Source organism: Haliaeetus leucocephalus, unplaced genomic scaffold, assembly GCF_000737465.1.
Source record: "Haliaeetus leucocephalus isolate CR32 unplaced genomic scaffold, Haliaeetus_leucocephalus-4.0 Scaffold526, whole genome shotgun sequence".
NCBI classification, from domain to species: Eukaryota; Metazoa; Chordata; class Aves; order Accipitriformes; family Accipitridae; genus Haliaeetus; species Haliaeetus leucocephalus.
This window is the reverse complement of record NW_010972962.1, coordinates 3,015,619-3,033,830: the sequence shown is the minus strand read 5'-3', so window position 1 is coordinate 3,033,830 and position 18,212 is coordinate 3,015,619. Positions and strand designations below refer to the sequence as shown.

General features: G+C 36.7%; 1 protein-coding gene across 1 annotated transcript in view; it reads right to left on the bottom strand.

The window, feature by feature from the left end:
• Positions 1 to 1,791: 1,791 nt before the first annotated feature.
• The window catches only part of GLTSCR1L (GLTSCR1-like), a 36,630-nt gene continuing 20,209 nt past the window's right edge, over positions 1,792 to 18,212 (bottom strand). The window contains exons 5-12 of the mRNA XM_010576458.1: positions 13,648 to 15,348; positions 11,753 to 11,852; positions 10,427 to 10,524; positions 8,536 to 8,597; positions 8,261 to 8,406; positions 8,014 to 8,108; positions 6,432 to 6,534; positions 1,792 to 5,608 (exon numbers count right to left, since the gene is read on the bottom strand). Of these exons, the coding sequence (XP_010574760.1) occupies positions 4,806 to 5,608; positions 6,432 to 6,534; positions 8,014 to 8,108; positions 8,261 to 8,406; positions 8,536 to 8,597; positions 10,427 to 10,524; positions 11,753 to 11,852; positions 13,648 to 15,348 (3,108 nt within the window). The 3' untranslated portion in view covers positions 1,792 to 4,805. The remainder of the gene's footprint in view (positions 5,609 to 6,431; positions 6,535 to 8,013; positions 8,109 to 8,260; positions 8,407 to 8,535; positions 8,598 to 10,426; positions 10,525 to 11,752; positions 11,853 to 13,647; positions 15,349 to 18,212) is intronic.

Below are 18,212 nucleotides of genomic sequence, written 5' to 3'. Positions count from 1 at the left end.
GCAGGGTTTTATGCTCAGCACATAACATGGCAACTTCAGAGGCTTTTGCTTTTACACCAAAAATACTGGTTCAGCTGGACACTTTGTGTCCTTTTATCTTTTTCTTCCCTAGTACAGCAAGCCTGCTCAAGCTTGCTCGGTGTTTACCTATTGCAACTCATTATTATGGATACATTTTTTTTTAATTTCCAATACAATGACTAGTTGCAAGACTAGTAGCACAGAAAGACAAATGCTGATCCATAAATTATAAACAAGTAATTCAGTATACCCACCACTACTGCAATCTGAAATCTGTATACAGTGTATTGTATCTGTGCACCAGAGCTGCTGCTGTTCAGATCTTCAGGGGAACTTGTGTATTTTCTGCAATGACTTTCTTTAACCAAAGTGACAGCTGACCCCCAAGTCATGAAGACAATTTCTTGCATTTCTTGAAGCTGTCTGACAAACACATCGTTGTGAAAACTCCAAGAAAGTGTACAATTCTAAAGGAAAAATTCAAAGGCTTATAAAGAAAACACTTTCTGAAGAAAAGAGGTATTTCTCTAAGGTTTAAAATTACATACCTTTTCTTGTGCCAAGCTTATTATAGCAATTTTTTTTTCTTTGTATGGATCCTCAAAATGAAAGGTGTTCTTTCTTAAATAAGCTATGCATTAACACATATGCCCAAATCTTCAGAAATTTCTGCCCTGAATGTTGGAATAAACTTAATAAACCCCACCATAAAAATACTATTGAAAGGTAATTAAAAAAATACACCACGTTCTTGTAATGAAAAGATATTCTAAAGTGAAGACAGCTGCAGAGTAAACTGTACATCAAATGTTTCCCAACCAAGAAAGTTTGCCTGGTAATTCTACAGGGATATGATAAAGAGAAAAATAATCCAAGATGCTTAGCCATCCTAACCCAAACAGAGATTAAAATAATATATAACTGACTTTATTCTTTTTTTTACTGACTGAATCCATATGGGAAGCATTCAAAAGGCATGTTTATTTTGTCTCATTGACAAAATAATGAATACTAACCATAAAAGATTTCTACCTTTTAACACTGCAGGCCCTACTCCAAGTTGAGAAGCAGTGCACTTCACCAATCCTTCGTTTTCATAGCCTCCAAAAATAAAAGTGTTGAAGTTCCAAGCATAAGAGCTTTACTAGATCAGAATCTCAGCATACTTTCTGAAAAATTCAATCACAGTAAGAAAAGGTTCATCACCCCTCTAACAGTAGGAAGAAGCATTGTTTCACCAGCAATTGTAATATCTTCTCACAGCCACAAGGAAGGAATGGGAAATACTGCAAACACTGTTATCTATAACCAAATACAACTGGCACAACTCTGAAACATGTAGCATGGACGAGGTGGCCAGCTGACTAACAAAATCCCTCTTTTTGCCTTCCATCTCCCTGAGTTATGAGTAAGATGATGCCCCCTCTACCTTGTGAAAATGTCCTGGAGAAAGAAGAGTGTGTCTCAGTAACCTCAGCATGGCAAGATTTCTAATGACAAAAGAGCAGGACCATTCGCAATCTTGTTATTTGGAGATCAGCATTACTATAGGTAGTTATAATGCCACATGAACCAAATCCTAACAGCGTATGTTCAGAAAGATTCATAAAGAGTATGGAAAGTTGGCCTGTTAAATATCTTACAGCAGGGCTGCATTAAAAAAAGCACAGGACTAAGAATATTTTGCAACCATATTACTTAAAACTGAGAACAATCCTCTTTTGGAAATGTAAACATTCAACTTTGTTAAATCAAGACAATCACAGATAGTTTTTCCCAAATCTTTGGCTGTATTGCAATGGTTGTTTCAATTTGTAATCTCCAACTAAACATTTCCTATCCATGGATTAACAATATATTTACTGACTTGTGTCTTTTAACAGTATTTATCCAACATAACAAAATAAACTGCAATTTGTTATACTTTTTTTTTTTTACAAAACATTTTATAAATATTTTTACAAAATGTATACAAAGCAATTTCAAGTGAGACATACTTTACAAATGAAGGTATTTAAGCAAATAAAGTCCATACCACACTGACAATAAGTGACACATCCTCTTTAAGTGAAGTCAGTCTGTAAGGCCTCCCTAATCTAACAGATAAATTATACTAAAATCTTCAAAATGAACATAGTTTTCTTAATTGCCAGTTTAAAATTTGTTTTAATATTAGGCAGTATTAAATAACATTGAAATCACAATGCTGATCCAGCAAAATAATGAAAACATGTTTGAAGTCATGCACATTCACAATACTTTGCTGGACTTGAGCCCATATGATTAATAAATTCATACTTTTTTTTTTAAGCACAACAAAAATACAATTCTTTAATTTACTGCTTCACCACGTACCAGAATTCCTTTAGAATTGAATTCAAAGGAGTGAACAACAGAACACTAACAATCTAAGATTAATCTTGCTAGGATTGTTCAATGGGTTCCTCTCTTAAGTAGCTCAGAGAAATGTGTCTGACCAAATCAACCATGATTATTACCTTTTGTAATTTGTCGCTTTTTATATGCCATTGTCCCTGATCTCCAAACGAGATCCAGTAGAAGACACATAGCCTGAGAGTTCAATTATGTATTTGCTGTAGAGAGGCTGGAAACCCCATACCCATTTTGAGGTGGTAAAAAAAGCAAGTGGATCAATGAATGTGCAACTTTACTTTTTTTTCCCTATAGAAGAAAAATGTAACTAGTTAACATACAGCTGTGTAACTTACTGTCTTCCTTCCTAGATAGTTCAATTAATTAAATTTCCAAAATGATAAAATAAAATACACATCAGGATACACAGCCATGAGCATATTATTAAATCTAAAAAGGCAATAGGTGAAGACTATATTGTCAGTTTTGCCAATAAGAAAACAACTCATCGCCTGAGAGTCTATTCTATGGACACCTAACTAAAAATTTAAAACTGGCAATACTTATTATTACCTTGAATATTTTATACAACACTTGGGAATGTTGGGTTTTTACAAACATGTACTTTAAAGTTGGCACATTTTTTTTTAAATGGCAATTAGTAAGTAACATACAAAACCAGTATTTCCATTCACGTTGAAGGGGAAATGAATTTTAAGTAAGTTCATCTTTCTCACATTGCTTTCTAGATTGGTTTCCTTTAGTGGTCAGACAGTGGACTGTAGCTCAGTACTGAGTTGCACTGTAATTTTCTACTGTCACAAGGATCTAATTCTGCCTTCTTCTGCACTATTCAGATGGACTGAATTACATGACAGCAAAACCTTTTGTTTTCTTTCCTGGCAATCTGACTGACAACCACAGCTTGTCACAATGAGCCTCTGTATCATGAAAACTGTAATCAGCAAGTCTGGAAAATGGCTGATAATTTTTCTAAGAAATTGTGGAGAAGGTCTGGGGGAGAATATGAGCATATCTTAGAAACCACAAAAGCTATATCCTCCTGAGCAGACGTATGTACTACACGCACGTGACAAATGTCAGTGCACTTATGTGCACAAAAGCACTCATGACCAAAGTAAACTAGGAAAAAGCAGCATGGGCAGCAAAAAAAGAAAAAAAAAAAAAAAGATGTCATAGATTAAAATAAATAAATAAAATAATAAGATTCTATCTTAACAACATGACGGTAAGCCAAATACAAACCATGCAATGGTTTTCACTTGGCTCTACAATATGAATTAATAATTACACACTTTTCGATATGTTTAAACAATGGGATTGCTGATCAACTTTGGTCTGTACATATCTTGATGATTATGACTGCTACGGTGGATGATTTAACATTCTCTGACAGCAAAAAGCAAAAAAAAAATAAAAAACAAACACTGGCCTTTAAATTTAATCAGAGTAAGGCTAATGTCCTCTTAAAATATAAGCTACAAATACCATAACAGTTTTCAAATAAAAGTGCTTTTGACACTTGGTCTAAAAAAACCAACAAATTAAAAAAAACATTTATACCACTTCAGAAAGACTCAAGGCTGACTACATCCAATTATAAAATGCAAAATCTTTTCCTCAAGAGTTAACATATATATGTATTATATATATAAATTCATGGCTCTATCATGGCCTCATCCTGTACACTTTGCCATTTACTGGCTCCCATTCTACCTTCCTTAGTCAAGCATTTATTACTTCATATCATGCCACTGTGACTAAGATCATATAATACCATCCCACAGACTAAAGTTACCCACTACAAATATATCATCAAGTACTAGTTTCTGCTCAGAAAGCAATAGAAAAGCACTTTAAATTATGAAGCCTTGTAAACACACTGATGATATCCTTCCAACTTAAGAATCCTAGAACTCAGATTCATTAACAAAGAAAATAATCACTTCTGAATAGAGGTACAGTGGGTTTTCCAGAAAAACTAAAAATTTGATGATTTGTGGAAGGGTAGGGGAGAATTGTTGCTTCCATCAGTTTTTAAAAACATTTTCTTAATAAATATATCCTTTCAAATGACTGTGATTGTCAGTATATTACCATATTACATAGGGCCTAACGACCTGCAACCTTGTTGTGTTGCAGTACTGTACAATTATCAAAAGCACTATCATAATAATACTTGAAATAGTAAGGCCCTAACAGACTGCATTCTAACAAGGATTAACTTTACTTGGCTATCTCACTGTAACCACAATGAGTATTGCTCTCAAACACAGAACAGAATCTAGTTTAGAAAGGTTAACCTTAAATGCATGTCAGGCTGTACTTGTGGTGTCATTCACATTTGCTTCTGCTAAGAGAAACATAACTTGTCCATGGTACTGTAACTATTAACACTCTAAGATACTATTTACAGCTGCTTCTAAAATAGAGTCAGTTTCTACAACACCTTCACTGTGGTCTGGAATAAATTTTTCCAGGCAGTTTTCCTGCGAAGCAATAGGTGAAAAATTAGGAAATTCTAATTCAACTGAGCCACTACTTGTCGCCTCGTTTTGTGGCTGTCTCCCAGCTTTTTTAAGTTCCAGGATGTTTTTAAATGTAGTTTCTAAACTCTTACTGAGCAGTAAGTCTTGCTGGGGTTCACCAGAGCCTTTCCTGTTATCAGGATGTAAAACCTCATTCTTTGGAGAGCTCCTCAGAGTTTTGTCTTGGAGGGAATTATTACACGTTACCTTTGAGAAAGATTGAACTGTGTTCCTTGATATTTTATTGTGTGTTCCATGACCGCCTCTTGACACAGTTTTTGACAAGTCTTCAGAACTCGAAGAGTTCTCAGTGGACTTGGCAAGATCTTTCCCAGCCATCTTTTCTTCAGAAAGGGCCACGTATTGGCTCTCAGAAGAACAATTAGCTTTTTCAAACTTTAAAGCTTTAGTGAGGCTCTCCGATTTTTTAGTAGAAGCTATTCCTTCTTGTGGTGTCAGAATGTTGTTAGGCACTAGAGGAAGTTTACTGTGATTTGTGGACTCTGCTGAGCTGGATTTTGGTCGGTCTCTGGCTTGGGTTTTGGTAGTCTGACTTCGAGAAGGTAATGTTTTGCTAGACTGATGGTCACTTTTGCCAGACTGTGCTTCTTCAGCTGTTTTATCAAATTGTTTGGCAGAACAACAAAAGTCGGCCTGATAACCATCTGAAAATTAAGTAGCAACATTTTACTTAAATTACCTATACATCAAAGTAACAGACACTCCCAATGTAGTTTCTGAGTATTAAAATACAAATAACATCCACAGCCTACAGATTCATGTCTTTGAGAGATGTACATATGCTTAAGTGTTCTGCTGTGTCCACTGTAGGAGATTATCACCAAATTAATCAGCATACTACACACGTATGTGCACTGTAAAACCAGACTAATGGCACTTCCCAGCATTCCAACTATGTAAATATGGTGTCTGGAGGACTAATACCTTCTCCAATACATCCCCTGAGTGTCTTTTAAAATATGCAGACTATGCAGAACATTTGAACGAATAGTAACTGTTATCTTACACAAAAATAATGTGTTTCTAGTTACTACATTCAACAACAGCCTAGTTAAACATGCTGCCATTTAAGTGGCCAAGACATTCCAAAAGCAGGACTTCATTAAGATGAACAAGAGTATTCACGCTTCATACAGTGGTGTTTTTCCTGACTGCCAGCAAACTCACAGATTCTTCCCTACTAGAATTGAGACCATGCAGGAGTCATGGCTATTGTCAAAAGAAACTCAGAAATATTTCTCTGCCGAACAGACCAAATATATTTTTTTCCCCCAAAACTACCTTCAACCTTACAGTGTCTCTAGATTGTTGAATTTGGGAGTTATTAAAATTTAACTTGCAACTGCTTATTCAGTATTTCAATTACTGGAATCCCTAGCAATCACTACCTCACTGTGGCCACAACTATTTTTAAACACTCCGTATTTCCACTGCTTTTGTAAGATTTAGAAGTTAACCATTACTTACCAGGATCCACAAGTGCAAGACGCTTATCCCGGGTCAGAGATGCCCTTTCTTCCTGGTTAAACATCCTATCGATCATAACCATTTCTGCAGAGGGATTTATCCGCTGCAGGAAAAGGAAAAAAAACAACCATCTCTGTAGTCACTCGTATGTTGGTACCACAACATTTATAGCTTAGTTACTCTTCAGAGAAAAAGAACGTCTTTCGTTAGGTATTTGTGGAGAATGTTCACAATACCACAACATCTTCAACAATCTTGACTGTGACCCCAACCACTACTGAAACTCAACCATAAAATATTATTCACATTTTATGGTACATTTTATTTGTTAAAGATTTTAAAACAGGGAATTACTATTCCAATTGTAAGAATTGTACCTTTTCAGGATGCAGGATGTTTGCCATTGTACACCACAATTTTTTACATCATACAGTATCTTTCTCTTTTAGAGAGAAATCTTGCAAAAATCTTGCAATGGGACCACCCTATCATCTTGTTTCTTCCCTGCACTTCTCTCCCATCCTTCTAACTAGTTGGTGCTGAGTTGCATTTTGCCAACGATGCCTTCAAGTCAGGTGGATCCATCCATCACAGAAGAAAGTTCACTGGCTACTAAGTCACAACACAGGCAACTAGTTCCTAACCTGAACGCAGTGGGGAATAACCTCTTCAAAATGACTGAATGGGATTTAACAAACAACATACCAGCTGGTAAAAGAAAAGATTTTAACCTCCACCCCACTTTGCACCTGCAATTACTTGCAAATATTTGATGGTTAGTATCTTTCTTAATGGGACTGCTAGATTCCAAAACCATATTAATTCTAACACTTATATTACATATTCCTGTCTTAAATGTCTATTATAGTGAAATTCAGAACTTTTCCAGGCTTGAAAACTAGCATGTCTGAAGCCACAATGACATTTCCTGATGCTTGTAAATTACATTCTTAAAGTAACTTTGTCAGTTTTCTTTTTACCTCATGCCTGGGATTGTGAAACCACTTAAATCAGAAGCATTTCTGATAAAAATGTGAGGTTCCACCTAGCTTCTAAGGAGAAGTAATGATTTCCTGAATTGTAATATGATTTGGCTCCAATTATAATACGGCTGGAGACCTCTGAATGGAGATTTTCAACATTCTTTCAGGCTCTATCACCCACAGAAATATACAGAAATCACCTGCCTGATTACCACAGCCTGCTCAGCACAAAAGCAAAGCATAAGCAGAGAGCAGAAGTTCATGTGTCTTCAACTTTTATGGAACTTACATGTAACAGTACCCTTACTTAGGCAGCACATGAAATACAAACTCAAGCCATTTCACCAATTTTAAGATGTGTGCATACACTTAAAAATGCAGGTTGGCCACTGAGATTGCTGGTGCAATAACAAGTACACTGGCTATACATATGTACCTCTAAAACCTTCATGTATATATTTATCACCTTTGTTAAGGTGATAAATAGTATCAATGAAATGAATTGTAATGCTAGCTCTCACCTTCCTGTAGATGTATCTTTTTTAACAAACTGAATCACATCCTATAAACTTAAAATGTACCTGCGTTATACACCTTACCATTGCATCTTCTATAAGCAAACATCTGTATTTGTTCAGCATAGCCTGTGTCCTCTTCAGAAGCTGTGTAGCTACAGATTCAAATTCACTGTCCACTAGAAAGACAAGAGTATACTTTCAAACACTGTTCTTCAGTAACCTGCACAAATTTAAAAAATGTTCCCTTTCTTATTGCTCTAACTTACATAAAGAATTCTCTCAATACATTGATTACAAACTTATTGCCAATTTTTAAAAAGAAAATTACCTTTTCTTAAGTCTTCCTCTGTTGGCAGTGATCCCTGGCACACATGGTATGAAAGGAGTCTCTGAACTGCATCATTTAATGATCTAAACCGACTTTTATCTGGTGTCACAGCATGCACTTGATCCTTCTGTAATTGTTGTAGAATACTACAAGGAAAATTAATGACATATAATTAACACATACTCTAACAGAAGTTTACACATTTACAAAAACTAGAAAGAAATGAAGGTTAGATGAAACATCTGCAACAAAATTATAAAAGAAAAAGGACTTACAAAGCTCCTTTAGTTAACTGTTTAGCAGCAGGCCTTTTCTGTCCAACTAAATGACCATCCACCTAAGTTCAAAACAGAAGACAAATTACAATATATCCCCTCTTTTGCAAAGCCTAAGTTTCAGCATTTATTTCTGCCAATTAAGTGTATCACCAATACTAAGTGTAACCACCATATAAGTATAAACACTTAAAACTATCTCCTATTTTCACAGGGCACTGTATCAATGAAATAGGTAAGTCACTTCTCTTATATAAACCAAAGGTCTGAAATGTTGTTTGTAGGCAAATTCCACTGTAGTGCACATACATGCTTCACTAGGAAAAAGGTTGGTTATCAAATTTAGGAGGTGGAAAGAAGAAAAGATACAACTAAAACTTTTCCAAAGAAATCCGCTCTCAAGAACTGTCTCTGCATTTCGCAGCTGATGTCACCTTGCCTGATTTTGATGGATTAGAGCATCTGTCAGGAAACAGGCTAAGGTTGTGTCCTTAAATTCTCCAAAGCCATGGTGGCTGGGTGGGGAGTGAAAGTGGTTCTAGACATTCTCTTTCAGTGTCGATGCTACAGATATACCCATCAGGTAGAGCTACATCATCTTTTCCTTTCCTCAGACATTTATGAAGCCGAGATTTTTCAAGGGAACACTGTCCTAAGATGTGAGGCTTTCCGAGGCAGTAAAGGCTTATGTTCCTACTGTATGACAGGCATTACTGCAATCTAAGTATTCTCCCAAAGAAGCCATTCTGGATCACAGTCTTTGTTTAATATGAAGTTGTTGGTTTTTTTTAGCCAACTGGTCTTACTAATGAAATTGGTCACAGAGCAAAAGTTACTTATAATTTTAAAAAAAAGATTGCATGAAAGCTCTTTTGAACTACAACTTGGTTAGAAGGAATAAAAAAGAATGTGGTACAGAACATCCTTCTCAGCAAAGTAGGAGCAGCGTGAAGCAGGCACACTGTAATGGTACTTGCTGGCCAAAAAGAGTCTAGCATCAGAGCATAAAAAGTATTCACCACCACAGGAGAATGAACATCTGACCAACAACTACAAAACCAGGCTGAACTCATAATTGAGCACTACTGTGAGTATCTTCTGCTCTACTTGTACATCAGTAAGACAGGGAAAAACATTCATGTCATAACTACACTGACGAATACATTTACAGCAAGGAACAAACATTTTAAATCAGCTCCTGCCTTGTTTTCTTCTGTGATTTTGTAGTTTAGTTCCATCCAGAATGAAGCCCACACTTTCAAGCCTACATCAAACCCTCGCTTCTTGTCCTCACCTACTCAGCCCATGAATGTAACAATTGTCTCCTCCCTCCAGAAATTCTTCTATTCCCTCTCCAAAAAAGCTGGCCTCCCCTTCCAGCCCCAAACCCTGGACGTAGTGTTAAAATTTTGTACATAGTTACCATATATAGGAGAACTTTTGGTGGTTAAAAAAAAAAAAAAAGGAAGAAGACAATGCAGTGAAGAATAAAACAGACAAAGACCAGATGGAATTTTTCTGCTACTTCTCACAAACCATCCCCTGACAATCAGCTAGAGAATAGCTGAGTTTGTAAGAAGTAATGGTAAGAATAGGTCTAACTTATGTCCAACTCATTGAAGAATTGCTATGTCATACGAAATTATCTCCAGGGAACAGTACAGTCAAGACTCCACTTACTGAATTAAATATCAAAGCAGCATTCAGAATATCAATTTGCGAAATATTCAACATTTACTATGTCAAGGTAGAATTTGACAAGCTTGAGTGACTTCATACACTCTAAAAAAACCTGCAAGGACTCCTAAATTATCAATATGGAGTTGAAACACCCCTAACTTCACTAAAATTTTAAGGGAAAGGGAAACATATAAATGAAAGTATTATTTACCTGTATACTCTGTTGAACTGATGATGATCCTATTACTTTTTCTTGGGGCTGTGCTGTTCCTAGAGATTGCTGTATGATTTTTCCTCCAGAGTCCTGTCCTACAAAAAACATGTTAAAAAGACTGTCATCCTAAGCAAGAACAGAATAATTTCAAGTACCTATCCTGATCATTTTACTTGAGTTTTTAGCTTTTAGGAGAAAGATACATGTCTCATATGCTTCAAAGCATTAGTGCAACTACCCTGTGGGGAAACTGGCTCATAAAAATGAAACAGGACTGATATTTTGTGCTGCAAGCTACAAAAATCCTCAGATATAAACCATGTCCTACCATAGTACTGCAATGCAAGAAGAAATTCAAGTACCATAAGTATAGTGTCTCAATAATTTACTGAAAAGCATACAGTACATTTTATCAAGCTTTTCAATACTAATCCTCTCTCAAGCATATAAACCAAATTTTTCTAGAGCTCCTGAAAGTATTTAGACAGCAGGCATCATAATTTTCTTTTCTAGATTTTCTAGATGGGCAGACTTCTTTAAATTGCCTTGCTCAGGAATTCAAACAGCATCTTAACAGCCATGCTACATTACAACCTACACAAATAATAATTTCCCCCCCGCCCCCAAAAAATCATTCTGTGCTGATTGTAGAGAATTGCCTGGACAGCTTGCGCGTAACAGTACACAAGGAAAAAAAAAAGGCAAGTAGATTATGGGGCCTTATTCAAGAGGCGTACTTATGTACAAAGAGAACATGAAGGTTACTGCATTTTTCTGTTTGCTTTGAATATATTGGGTTTGTTCTTTTAGTAGCATGGTGTATTTTGCCATGAACAATTCTAACCGAAAGTGACACATTCAAAAATAAATCGAGTGATGACAGCCTTCACACAGCCTTGTAATCTCTATTTTTCTTTCCTCTGTATCTGAAGCAGCCATCACAAGAGAGGGTCTAGAAGTTTCAGAGAATTTTTAGCAGATGTCCATATTTTGAAAATTACTTATTTCTATTTTCCTAAGCTTAAAAAAAAATAAGAAAAAGGAAAGAAAGTACAATTCTGGGTTTTGTAGAGGGAAGGATTAACTGCTTATTGTGGAGATTCAACTTTTCACTCTACAAAATGAAGTGCCATGGTTGGGAAAAATAAAAGCACACATTCGATACTGAAAAATTTAGCTTGCTTTCTTTTAAAAATAAAATTCTGATAACCTTTAGGACCCTATCAGCATGAGCCATCAATGCAAGTCTGACACACTGAAGAAGAACCACTTTCTGTTGCTGGAGAAAATTAAGAAAATTATTTTAAAAAGACCTTAGTTGACCTGATAGTGTGTTGCTCAGAAGACTTGTTAGCTGAGGCTGTCTCAAATTATCCTGCGTCTTCAATGCAGAAACTGGTGATGTCTGGTTCATAGCTTTTTTCTGTGCCACATACATTAAAAAAACCAAACAAACAAACAAACAAAAAAAACCAGTCAATATTTACTGAAAGCTTTAACAAATGGAGGAAAAAAGCAAAAAAGCCAACTAAAATTCAGCTCTACACATCCTTTTTCAAGTTTAAACTCGTAAGTGGTGAAATATCAGACATCTCAATTCCTCCTAAATTCAAGAATTTTATAAAGTAAATCAGAGATTAATAGAAATTACACCAACAGTACAAATACACACCAGTTACATTCTAGAAGACCCATGATTTACCACTACAATGGGCCCTCAGAAAGCTCAGCTTTTTCAAGTCTCAAAATGGCAAGATGACTAAATAAGCTGTCTCCACAACAAAAAAAAAAAATACAGTGGAACAAACTGTCCAGTGTTTAGCAACTAAGTGATACACTGTTTAGGATACAGTGCAATATTTAAAATGCAAGTACAAATTAGAAAGATTCTGGTGAACTGTAGAATTTGTTCTGCGTAGTTCCCATTTTCATCTCTGAAATTTCAGCACAAAAACAAAATGATCTTTTACAGCAATAAGAAATATTATGCTTTTATAACTGCTGAAACCCACAAACCCAGCACATATCCTACAAATAGGAATATATAGACACATGAAGAGAAAGGCAGGCCTCAAATTACTCATCTGCAAACAAAATGTTACGACCTGTGCTAGCAGTTTTGGCAAAAACTAAAAATGTGGTTCTACAACATGTTCGCCCTTATTTTCTAAATACACATTATTTTCTAAGACACATTATTTCATTGCCCATTTTGGTCTTGCTTAAAAAAATCCATTAGACCTCTGCAAAAAGAGAAAGATCTAAGGTAATAAGCGTAAGTGCATTCCAAGACAGTTATTATCAGTATTTTATAATGATCAAGGAAAAAGAAACAAAAGCAAAAAAAGGGCATAAGTGGAATAACAGCTTGTTGCTAATTGTGTGAGAAGTCACCGAGTTAAATATTGGCAGAGTTTGGAAGTTCACTTATGAAAACAGACAAATTTGAGTTGAATATATACCGCAACTACATCAACTGGACAAAAAAAAGACCAGTTCTCACCTTAAAAGTAAATCCAGAATTTTTTTTTTAATTATTACTAAGTAGATCTCTTCTTAGAGAAAATATTTTTGAAATGTTATGCTTTTGCAAACTGCTTTAAAAGTATTTCCTTTTAAGGATGCTAAGAAACACCTCTTGCCTTGTCTTTGCTTCAAATTTGAAAGCTTCTAACTGCTCCAGACACACAGAGCTACAGTGGGTAAAATGCCAGTATGGTAAATAACAAAGAGAAACCCAAGAAACCTTTTCATCTCTAATTTGAATAGGTCAAACCTTGAAAACACATGCATAGTTTTTAGTGAGGTCAAAAGACTTTTAAGTGCTAAGAATGTACCTGAGCCTTTACATCTAGCTCTACAGTAAGATTTTCAGAAGAGCTCATAGTTGTATAATCTTATCATGTCCATTCCTTTAAATGGGGGCAGAAATAGATCACTGCTAAGCAGTTCTGAAAATATTACTATAGATCACCAATAAAATCTTCTGACTTAATGAAAGTCACAGACTTATTCACTCAGTGACAGGCTTTAGAAAATACCCAGTGAAATGATGTCTCTGGGTTACAGTAATTTTCAGCCGTTCCGCAGTATTTGTAACAATACAAACTAGCAAAATTAATGTTCTCTGTATAACACCAACTATAATACTTTGTTAACCATATTTTAGCACAGCTTAGAAGCAATTATTTGGCTACATTCTCATAAAACTTTCATACCTGACCAAAGGCAAACTGTTGTTGTGTTACTCCAATTGATGTGTGACTAAAGGTGCTGACAGATTTGGAAGAGGATGCTGGAAGACGATGTGATGCACTGACTGGAACTTGAGTTCTGTTCTGTGTGAGCTGATCTCCAGTGAAGTTTCCTCCTGATGCAACAGACTGAACTGATGGTCCCAAGCTAGGATGTACTGAACCAGAAGAACTTGCAACAGCAAATCGATTAGAAGCTGACATATTTGAGACTGTAGATTGCCCAGGTGACATCGTAGTAAAACTCGATCTACCTTGAGAAACATTAGCTTGACTGGGTGACAAATGCAACACCGTTGGTGATGCCTGCTGCAGTGGCACCTGTCCACCAACAATCTGTGAAGCTCCATGATTTACTATAACTTGGTTTCCAGGAGCTGTGAATGTCTGGCCGGAAACAAGCTGAACAGCTGTGTTCTGATTATTCAGCATCTGTCCTGAATACGACTGGTTGGCTCTTAGCATGTTTGTAGAGTTCCTATTGAGCATTACATGCTCAGCAGACACTTGGCTAGGAACAAGCTGGGAAGGCTGAGTCTGAAGAAGCTGTCCATTTATGGCCTGGACATGATGAACTGAATTAGAATTAACAGACAAACTTGTGGGTATGAGAAACTGGTTTTGAGGTGCATGAGGCTGTCCCATAGGAGAATGGATAACAATACTACCTCCAGCATTGCTAACTGTCTGAGGTGTAACTGATTTTCTTGTATTTTGTTGATTAACGATATTAACAGACATATGAGGACCAACTACTGAATTCTGAGGTGAGTTTGCAGAAGCAAACGGAATCCCTTGCTGTACGTGATGTTGCTGTATTCCCAAGTTATTCACATTGTAAGCAGTCTGCTGACCCATCTGGATAGGCTTTGGTTGGATATTAATGGGAACTTTGTTAGAGTTTGGTGCCAAACCCCTCTGAATGATGATATTATGGACAGGCAATGACGTCTGAAAATTTGTGCTGTTAAATGGAACGGTTACAGGTTGTGCTACTGGACTTGAATTTGAGTTACCAAACAGTGAGTTACCATTTGGAGTTTGTCTATGAACCAAGAGGCCACCACTCATGTTTGCAGGTGTTTGTTGACCATTGCCTTTCAGTATTATTTGAGATCCATCAAGGTTATTAATGGTCATCATGGAAGGTTGATTACTAAATGAACCAATTAGCTGTATCTGCCCAGAACCACTAATCTGGCTGCTATTAGACAAATGCTGGCTGGGAACACTAATTCCGACATGTTGCATAAAGCCATGTTGCACACCGACTGTATTGCTTGCAAAAGATGCTCCAACAGGTTGCTGTACCACTTGAGTAACTCCTATAGGTTGCAACGTCTGACCTGAGTAATTAGAAACATTAGAAGCCTGAGTAAAGGATGCTGATGAAGAAGGATGAAGCTGAGCTTGTGCAAACTGTTGGCTAGAACCTACACTGGCATCCAAATATGCCTCTTCTGCCAAAGTCTGTTCAGTAATATTAGCCTCCTGCAAGGACTTCTGAAGAATATCAAAAGGCTGATCCTCAGTAAGATCAGGTAAAGGAGAAGATACAAGTTCATCTTCAAGAAACTGAAGGCTACTGGACAGCTGCAGTCCATCACTAGGCCCCTCTCCAAGCTGACCACTTACACCTTTTACAGACGACTTAGGATCAGTGTTCTGAAATGCAAAACAAGAAATAAATCATTTTCAGAAATTCCAAGCTCTACCTTGTTTCCCCATTAAGCTTTTTTTCATGCAAGCAAATTTTCTTTACAAAATTATATTCTTTGCACAGTATCTATACAGGGTGATGTTCATCCCATACAGTGGGCCAGCATAAACATGTGCATCACTTACATCCCACTCATGCCCTCATAACAGACTGCTGGAGACACTACTCTCCTTTCACTTCTCAAATCTCCCAATTCCACAGCACTCAGCTCTGCAGCTGCACTGTTTCAAGAGGATGTGACATGCTCTTGAAGTATCAATTTCCCTTCCTCAAGCTGAGCACTGTATGGACAAAATGATAAAAGAAAGGAGGAGTGAAAAGACCTCCACTGTAACTCAATTTGGGGCAAGGTTTCAGTAGCAACAGTAGTAGCAGGGAAAAAGCAGGAGAAACCTGCTCTTTCACAGATTTCCTCTATCAAGTGAGATCCATCTCTAAAATCCTACCAGTATTTCTATAGTCACACAGTGCAAACTAGTGACCATTTCATAAAGTTAAAGAATTACATTAATTCTTTGTTTAGAAAAATTTTAGAAACAAAGCAGTAAGAAAAACAACGCTATAGACTTTGTGGTTTATGCTAGCAAAAAGATTACAGAGAACTGTAAGTATTGAAACTACAGCAAATATTAAGCTGCACTTTGAAAAAATCCTTCAAATGCTGTAGTAAGGAAAATCAGAACCCACTTTGCTCTGGCCTACTGTCAGTAAGATTTTCCTAAAACAAATTTATGTCCAGAAACTCTAGACAACACAAGTATCAGGTTTCTACAGGTGGAATGGCAAATTTAAATGCACAATAATACTTGCAATAGTTGTAAGTTAGACAGAGTACACCTTTATAAATTGCAAGATCATATTTCTATTCAAAACCAACATCCAGTTTCTTTTTAGGTCAGGATAAATGCAAAAGGTGAGTGTGAAATTATCAGTCACATTCATACTCTGAGCCTTCACTCCTTGAAAGTCATAGACACTTGTTTTCAACCTCATATAAACAGCGTGAAGATGCTGCAAGCCGTAATTATCATATGCAATAATGTCCCCACCCTAACTTCAGTACCCAAAGCATATTTATTCAGAATTTTACCCCAATCTGTTTCTGAATCAGCCTGTGTTGTTTTATGAAACTTTGGTCATGTTTTAAAATACCAAGAGATTGTTCCTAAAATTCAATAAAATATTTTCAAAATACAATTATAAAATTACAGTAAACTTCTTTACATTTATGTTAACAGAAGGAATTAAACTAGTACTTAAATGTCTCAATGTCTGCACCTCATGAACACCTAAAATTACAAATCAGGTTCTCAACTGTACCTAGCTATCATCAGGCAGAGCAAAAAGGAGTCACTAACTAGGGCATTATTAGGACTCACAACTGTCAGGTTCTCGTGGAGAATTCCCTATTGCATCTGAAACTTGTCTCCAGTGACAATGACCAATCTGAAATCTTTCATGACTGTGTAACTTAAGAGGGCTCCAGTTCCAGTTAATGCTATTCCAGTTGGAATTAACAATACACCTATTACTACTATTACTAATAGCAACAGTAATAATAAATAATATTACATGCAATCAAGATTAATAGCTTGAAACTCTCCTACTGGCATGAAGAATCCCAAGTTTCATTCCCTGCTCCTAGGACTGTTTAACATCCAAAAACAATTTTATGTGCATAAACTGGAACCAGGGACCTTCCAAGTTAACATCTGAATCACTGCTGCCCAGACTCAGAACAGCCACGCAGAACACCATACTAATTTCAACAAGAAATTAGTGCCTCTGCAACTTCATGAATCTATTTACCAACAAGAGTCTTATTCTCACTGGCTCCATGAATATTGTGCTGCCCTCTTAAGCTGTTCTACTATACTATAACAGGAAGGTGGAAGCAGTCACTAAGTACAACCCAGGTAACAGGGCAATGGCTAAAGAACCCTCTCATGAGGGTTACAACACAGACTGATGATTGCCCAAGGACACCAACCTGGAATCAGTACAGGTGGTACGCAATAATTTAACTCAGAGCCAGGGCAGGGCAGGGGAAGGGGGGGGGGAAGAGTGGACACTGCTTTCTTGTCCTTCAGTCAGCAGGAACTTAATCTTGTTTGTGTTAGGTATTGGCTGAGCATGCTTACCAGCTGAGGCACTGAACCTTTGACACTGAATTAGTAAACTCTGCCACTGAAAGGCATGAGACGAGCATCAAGACTGTCAATCCTACTTCATGGTAGCAATTCTGAATACATACAAAGACAGAACTTTCAGTATCTGCAAAAACTTTAACGACAAAAAACTCAGAAGCCTTTAACTTTTCAGGTATCTTATAAGCAAGGACTGTGAAACCATCTATTTATATTTTAGATACCCCTTGCTCCTTCACAATGCACTGTAAGAATCCATCTTTGCAACCATGTTATTCTTCACTTAGATCAGCACAGGGCTCTCACGCAAGGGATGGAGGGAAGAGAAGATGGCATTGGTACTCATTATGAAGATACAAAAGCATGAGAACAGAGCACAAGTGGAACAAGTGCTAGAGAATGAAAATACAGTAAGCCATCCTAGGAACACAAACTAGAAATCCCTGCTCCTCTTACCACCTGCCTTCTAGATTACCTAACCCCCCAGTTTCATATACCAAAAAGATCTTTTGGCTTTCACCAAATATTTTTGTTTCTTCCAACTGCTACTCCCTATAAAATAATCCCACCTTGCCCAGAATTTCCCAATCACTCTCAAAATTACTCCAAAAACTCACTTTCTGAAAATACATCAGAAATACACCCCCAACTCCTGCCCACCT